At 44.7% G+C, this 8283-nt stretch overlaps 1 protein-coding gene across 1 annotated transcript; it reads left to right on the top strand.

The window, feature by feature from the left end:
- The first annotated feature begins 223 nt into the window (after positions 1–223).
- LOC119721252 (echinoidin-like) lies at positions 224–2485 on the top strand. Its single transcript, XM_038191234.1, has 2 exons — positions 224–1007; positions 1636–2485. The coding sequence occupies exons 1-2, from the start codon at positions 383–385 to the stop codon at positions 1740–1742; spliced, it is 732 nt and encodes a 243-aa protein (XP_038047162.1). The 5' UTR covers positions 224–382; the 3' UTR covers positions 1743–2485.
- Positions 2486–8283: the final 5798 nt, after the last annotated feature.

Below are 8283 nucleotides of genomic sequence, written 5' to 3'. Positions count from 1 at the left end.
GAAGGTGTGATTATTTATGACGGAAATATCAGCTAGAAATACATTGAAACGGACTTCTGCATCAAAAAAAAACCAGCCGAGGGTGAGATGACGGAATGCCCAACAAGGGTCAAACGTAAGGTCACAGTGACCACGCCCACCGGCAACTCTTGACGAATCATGTAGCGTCACAGGTTAAGCAAGCACGCACGCGCAGTCCATCCACCTCCCATCAAGTCCATCCAACACCCAACATGCACAACATCGAACTTTTTGGAGTCGCCTCACTAGCACTGCGGACTACAGTCAGCGACTAGCACTGACACTCCGTGTGCCTTCTCGTCAAGCCATTTCCCCCATCCATATTTTCTGCTTCTGCTGACTGTGTTGCCTTCGATACACGATGAAGGTACTAGCGTTGCTGGTGTGCTTGCTGGTTTACGTTGGGTGTTCGGAGGCACACGTCTACGAGCCATGTCCTGCGGGTTGGATGAGCTTCGGCTCGTCCTGCTACCGATATTACGGCCAGGTCACCAACCAGATCACGGCTGAGAACATCTGCAGGCAGTTCTCGGGCTGCAGCGGGGGCATCGGCCACCTGGTCTCCCTAAACACCGCCGCGGAGGACACCTTCATCTTCAATTACATAAAGGGCCTGACGGGCACCAACATCCCGCCGCAGTCCTGGCTGGGCGCCCGCAGGATGCCGGGCTCCAGCCGCTGGATGTGGAGCGATGGCACGGAGATCACCTACAGCACGTACAACGGCTTTCCCGGTCAGAGCAACCCGTCTGACCAAGGCAGGAATTGCATGAGCTATTCCCCCGAATCTCCACAGCCCCAGTGGTTGCATATCAACTGCGCTGCTCAGAGTCTTCCATTCATGTGTGAACTGCAAGCCAATATTCCCGATCCGGTGACCTGTCCCACTGCTGGCAATAATCCTACCGGCCAGAACCCGATGTCCCCACTACGGGCCCTGCCCTATCGCTACAACAAGAAGGGGAACATGGAACAGCGGCACTCAGGTAGACAATAAAGAACTCGGACATACTACCCTAAACTAACACTAACTTTGTAGCAGATACTTTTTTCTCTCCACCAACAAGGAGGCAATGCAAGGCTCAGCATCTCTCCATACCAAACGAACATTCGCCGCAGTAACATTTTTGGCTAGTTTTCTACAGTAAGCTGCAGTAGTTGCTCGGAACGTTGTGGCATGAACCCTCACCTCATAACGAACTTTGACCTGACTTGAAACTTTGACCTTGCAACATGAGATGTTGAACTTGAATTAGGCCTACCGGATTAGGCGCACCTGGAAATTCAGGGATCATCCCAGCCAAACTCGTCCAAACTTTGTCCCAAAATGAGAAGACTATATCATGGCAACAAACATTACAAAAAAAAATAAAATCTGTTTGAAACGATTTTGGACCTTGGAATATCTTGTCGTTTGTACATGACGAAAACTAAAATTAACTATGCTATTATTCATGTTTGAAACATTTTTAGTCGATGAAGCCTTCACATAATTAGAAACCCTTTCTATTTCCTGTTTACATTAGTTAATCATTAACATGGGCTAAATTCGGCAAAACCTCCAAAAATATTCGTGCCACGCACAAAACAGCTACCTTTCTTTTTACAAAACAGGTTCCGTAAAGAACCCGATCCAGAACCCGATGTCCCCACCACGGGAACTGCCCTATCGCTACAACATGAAGGGGAACATCGAACAGCGGCACTCAGGTAGAGCATAAAGAACTCGGACATACTACCCTAAACTAACACTAACTTTGTAGCAGATACTTTTTTCTCTCCACCAACAAGGAGGCAATGCAAGGCTCAGCATCTCTCCATACCAAACGAACATTCGCCGCAGTAACATTTTTGGCTAGTTTTCTACAGTAAGCTGCAGTAGTTGCTCGGAACGTTGTGGCATGAACCCTCACCTCATAACGAACTTTGACCTGACTTGGAACTTTGACCTTGCAACATGAGATGTTGAACTTGAATTAGGCCTACCGGAGCCGAGGTTCAAACTGTGAGCCTGACATCGAGGACCCTAGGTTAAAAACCTCATTGATGCCTCACTAACATATTCAATGAGAGCCCGCATAAAATTATCTTGTGTTTAATGAAATAAACCAATCGATATTCATACTTTTAAACCCTTACCCTAATTATTTAATATGTACCTAAACAAAATGGACACACCACTGGTGAAATTCTTGAGGTAAAAGACTACGACAAATACGGTGCTACCCTACTGGCAGCAGTGATGTTTATGAAATCCATTTGTGAATGTTTATTTGAAATTATGTGACGCTGAAAACACCCATTTGTCGGGAATAAAACGACCGGTCTCAGATATAAAGTTCCGTTTCAGACCCCAAGGTGCACTGTAAGAGTTCAGTGTTTGTTATTTGTTTCTGGGGGATATGGTATTTCTGTGGATATTTGAGAATATAATAGTTAATAAAGTTTGAAAAAGGCGAAGAAATGATCTGTTGTCATCGTTTTATGGTAGGCATAGGCCTATACGGCGCCCCCTTCGTCAAGCATTAGTTTGAATCCGTATTCATAAATACCTCAGACAGTTTAGCCATTTCTATTGGTCGAGAGCCCGTCACGTGGCCGGTATTAAACGGATGATAAAGACATGGCTAGCTGGTCTTAAACACTTTTCCAGTGTCACAATAAAATGTGGACTCCTAAAAATCCAGTGCCTCTTATCGTTTAATTGGTTGAACGTTCACAATCCTCACGTCGGCATGCGCAACATTACCAGGGAGTTAGAATTTTATAGTTCTAAATTCAAAACGCAACGCGCCAGGTGCATTCTGCGCGACATCGCATAGAACATGATACGCGCGCGTCAATCTCCATAAAAGGGTTGTTTTCATCTTACTCGCCAGCTGAACACTCCATTATTTTGCAGGAGGGATGATTCAAAAAGCATAAAGTGAATTTGTTGAACAAAATCGGGATGTTTTGAACGAATTATATGATTTTTTTTTTACCGAAAAGGTATTTATGAATGGGAATAAATATGTACTCCGTCGGTATTTATCACTCTGTTTAATACCACTTAGAGTCTGGGTGCTGATAATTACCCTCGCCTCCGGCTCGGGTAATTATCAGCACCCAGACTCTAAGTGGTATTAAACAGAGTGATAAAAACCGACGGAGCACACATTTATTCCCTTAATCAAACTGATAAAGAGATAAAAACAAATGTAGGCGGCCGGGGTGGGAGGGGGGCCGGGTGGGGGGAGGAGGGGATGCGGCCGAACATTCCCCAGAAGTGATTGTCTCTTAAAAAAAAAAACTTTCCATTCGCTCATACCCCCCGCCCTGCAAACAGGACGCTGGGATACTCTGATGAATTCACGCTCTGATTGGTTGGATTTTGCGTGACCAGTGACCTGCGCGTCATCAAGGTCATGACTCTGCAAGGTTTGAAACGGCCGTTAAGACTGATTCATTCATTGAAAAACGTAATAATGTAGGAAATTCTGTAAAACTAATAACTGTGTTGTAAATTTACAATTCCCGTCACTTGCTCAGGCTCCGTTTCGAATCACGAACGCATCATGCGACGCATAAAATTTTGTCATGGTCCGCAATGAAACAGAAATCACATCCGGTATGGAATGTGCGCATTTCTATGGGAAGTTTTCGGATAGCATTTGCGCACATTGTCTAGCTAACTGCGGTCTTGAACAGCTGCAGCCAAATGCTTTATACATATAGGTCAAAAGGCCACTTCCTTCACAAGATTCTGTGACGCTCATCAGAGTATCCCAGCGTCCTGTTTGCATGAGGGAGGTACGAGCGAACGCTTTCCAGCGCAGCGCCCTCAATGAGAATACCCGGTAGGTGTTTTAAACGCAGCCGGTGTGAAAGGTAATTCTGTCCCCCCTGGTAAATGTGTCCCCCCGGACACATTAACCGGCTCGTGACCCGGTGAATGTGTCCGGGGGGACACTTTTACCTGGTAAATTTGTCCCCCTCCAGGTAAAAATGTCCCCCTGCCCAACGGTGAAAGTGTCCCCCTGGTAAATGTGTCCCCATGCAGTATGTACTGAGCAGCAGCGTGTCTCAGCTCACGCACCAGTATATGCTGCAAGATTTGAGGCAGTGATTATAACATGTGTACATATGCGTGTCCCTCTACAATGGAAATTCGTCCAATAGGAAATTTTGTTACGCGCTATTATGGGAACACAGACCAATCCAAGGAGACGTTGTATCATACTATCAATGAGACGAGGGCCATCGCCATGCATCGCCGCTGTGTTGACCTATCGCGGTAGAATCGCGATAGACTTCACCGTACTCCGAATCGAAAATTGTGTTCACGTATCATCTAATAGACTAAATTAAGTATTTTTTATATTCATGCAGGGCAGACTAAAAGTCCAAAATGTATACCTCGTAGAGTGAATTCATCAAAACATTAACCTTCCGGGTTTCAAAAGAGGGGGACAAAAAAACCTGGGGGCCGGGACAGAATTACCTGGAGGGAACAGAATTACCTGGAGGGGAACAGAATTACCTGGAGGGGGACAGAATTAACGGGCCAGGGAGGACACTTTTACCTAGGTAATTCTGTCCCCCCGGACACTTTTACCGGGGGACAGAATTACCTTCCACACCGACACCCCCTTAACTCGAAGCCGGCATCATACCTCGAAGAGGGCGCTTTTGATGATGTCCAATTGTCCAGGGTGCCAAGTGACTCATGAAGTCGCCCTAAGTTGTACTGTATATTTGCTGCTGTACATTTAAGAGCGATCGAGAGACCACATTTTTTTAGCAAATGGGGGCGCTCTTATATAATACGACGCCACTGATTTGGTGCGTTCGTTTAGACTCGACACGGGTCAGCTGCCGTTCGAATAGCTTATGCCGGGACTCACCCGGGTCAGCCACCACAGACCCTGCTCGTGGAGCAGAGTCACTGGTGGAAGTACGTCTCGCATGTGTTGGTCATTCCCTAGAAACGGACAAATATGGCGGCCGGACAGCGGAAATCTCCAGTGGACTGAAAAGTTTACTTTAGCAGCTTCTGTCGTTTGCTCGTACCCCCGTCCTGCAAACAGGGCACTGGGAAGGGCTGATGAGCTTCACATAATCTTGTGAAGGAAGTGGGGATGGCATACTGTTTATTTTTCCATGACCTATTGTATAAAGCATCTGGCTGCAGCTGTTCAAGACCGCAGTTAGCCAATGCGCGCAAATGCTATCCGAAAACTTTCTCCTAGAAATGCGCACATTCCATGCGGGATGTGATTTTTTTTTTCACTGCGAACCAGGTGGACAAATCTTTGAATTTTTGTGAATTCGAAACGGAGCCTGAGCAAGTGACGGGAATTGAAAATTTACAACAGAGATAAGTATTACATATTTTCTCAAATAATTACGCTTTTCATTGCACTATAATGAATTGGAATAAAAGAGTAATGGCTCAGTTTTGATGGCCGTTTAAAACCTTGCAGGGTCGTGCTCGAGATGACTTGCAGATCACAGGTCACGCGAAATCTATCCAATCAGGGCGTAAATTCATCAGCCCTTCCCAATCCCAGCGTCCTGTTTGCAGGGCGGGAGGTACGAGCGACCTTTTGTCGTTCCAAGCAGCTTCTGTCGTTGATGGCGCTGCTGACTGCTAATGGCCGCGCGAAAGTTCGAGCGAAATGAAGTTCCTCAGTTGCACGTGGAGAGCTTTACCCTTTAGGCCTATGTGTAACAGGGGTTACAATGACCTTGACACAATATTTTTTTACATCTTATTCTGCAAAGTGACTTGATTAAACGGTCACAATAAATGATAACTTGAGCTCAAACTATGAGAAGATGACCATGGTTTAACACCGTGAGCTATTTCACGCAGATGAGATGAGAGATATATATAAGTTATACACACAATATTATTAAAACCATTTGCACAATGATGATATTCAGGAATCATAAGAGTGTAAGTTGAGTACTCTTTAGGCTCAAATAAGCTGCTGTACAGAACGTATTACAGACATTACGATCCTGAGTACTTGGTGTCTCTGCGAGCAATTCAACCCCAAAACTCGGTCATTGGCAGGAAATTTGAGGAAGCATACACGACATTGACGACAATTGAAGGCTGTATCAGATATTCAAAATCCGGCACATCAAACATTTGGACTTTATCAGTGTCCAAATAACCCCGTCCAAAACCTCTTAAAGATGCGCGAAAAGACAGCAACCAACCTAGGATGGCTTCTTCGATTGTGTCATAAAGTCTTCGAATGTGTCATCTTCTAAGTATTAAAACCGATCATGCAAACAAGGTTGACTGTTTCGAAAAATATTTCTCGCCCATTCTTGTGATGCATGGGATGAGTTGTGGTAGGATGGAACGCCGTATTATCGCGGTACTTATCACGTTTCTCGTTCGGAATAGAGATTGCCCACTAACCTTCCAGAATTGTCCTGTCTTATGTGTAGTATAACTCTTCCTTTTTAAATTAATATAAAAAAATCTGACGGGTGGTGTGGTTTATTCCGTGTACGATGCCTGTGAAAATAGACATGCGCGGCGTGTGCGAACGGAGGTGGACTCCCTATTATCGCGGTATGCGGGAGTTGGTTTTTATAATGATCCCAACTTTTTTGTTCATAGTTTATGTTTGACCAAACACCCCCTGAATAAAGTCTGATATTTTCCCTGTAACGTTCAAGTTGATTAAAGACAAAATGTCTGCAGGATGATTTCTTAAAGGGAATATACATCATTTGCTTTTGCTGTAATTTTTAGAAATGGATGGGATTGGGGGGTTGGAAATATAAAGCAAATATAGTTACACTGACTTTTTGGAGGTTTTGGGTTCGAAAATGCTATAAAAACCAAGAAAAACGATCATTTTCCTGTAGTCTGGTTCCCTGACTCCATATAAGAAGAAACAGAGCAGTTTACATACATTGGGGAATTGTAAGGTCAGGGAACCAGTCTAGCTGGCTCGTACCCGTTCATAGGTTTGTAATCGATTGCAAACAAGTGCGATGGTCAATTGGGGCCAGTATTTGAAAAAAAGCCAGTTGTTTCCAACGCTGATCGGCCGATCAGCGTTGGAAATTGATACAAAAATACCACTTTTCTTGAAAATGACAGTATACCAGGTGCCATAATTTTACAGGATGCTTTAGACTGTCATTTACCAACATCCTATTAAGGTATTTCGCAAAAACTTGGTAGTTTTATTTTTCGATGTTTGCAAATGTTGTATATTCCCTTTAAGACCCTGCCCTTCCCCCGAAAGGAGAACACAAATCCCTAAGGCAAGTCTACTGATCGGCGATTGAGGGCGCCATTCACTTTGCACGGTGTGCCGTTTTATTTTCGCTAACGCGCGGTGCTTATTTTGATCCCGTAAAAGTTGTTACGATTTCGCGCTGCAAATATCGTCGTTCGACTTCATTTTACATTTGCAGCTGAAGAATGGGAACCAGACAATGGAACTTTAATGGACAGAGCGCAATTAAAGATTTATGTTAAAATATAAACGGTACCTTTTAGCAGACACGGTGAGGGAAAATTTTGCAAGTTTTGGAAAACGTTAATATTTATTAAAATCGTTAAAAGTCCCGAAAGACACAACATTTTTTAATCGTCCTTTTTATACAACTCGGTGGAAAATCCTTGATGACTGGTGAACTGGATAAAAATCGCCACTTGAAGGAGTTTTGACACTGTAAAAAGAGAAATTTCCCATGCCGCGATAATAGGGATGCCGCGATAATAGGGGGTCCGACTATACATGGTGCTTTCCCTTGCAATGCTCCACTGTATTCTCCACCATTGCTGTCCCTCGCCTTTCTTGCCCCATTTATATTAAGGGGCCGAGCCGACGGTCGTCTCTCCCTCCTCCTCATGTTATACTGGTCTTTCTCTCCTATCCATCACCACGGCACCGCCCAAAGGTCTGTCTTCCAGGCAAGGCAGGCCGCGATCAACGTCCCTCTTTATGGAGGTAGCATAAAATGGCGCGACAGTAGGAGCGCGTGATGAATATGCATGACTATGACGTCACTAGAAGCTCATGAGTAATATATCACGAACGGTACTGATAGATATACATGTAGATGCACACTGTATGTACTAATCCCACCGATGATATCACATTTAACAAGTCCTCTTTCTACTGTCGCGCCGCCACCCTCTAGTGTCGTCCCACTTACCGATGATATCACATTTAACAAGTCCTCTTTCTACTGTCGCGCCGCCTCCTCTAGTGTCGTCCCACTTGATGATCATCAGTTAGT

Source organism: Patiria miniata, unplaced genomic scaffold (genome assembly GCF_015706575.1).
Source record: "Patiria miniata isolate m_02_andy unplaced genomic scaffold, ASM1570657v1 HiC_scaffold_13, whole genome shotgun sequence".
Lineage (NCBI taxonomy): Eukaryota > Metazoa > Echinodermata > Asteroidea > Valvatida > Asterinidae > Patiria > Patiria miniata.
The sequence above is the reverse complement of the archived record's forward strand: the minus strand, read 5'-3'. Positions and strand labels throughout refer to the sequence as shown.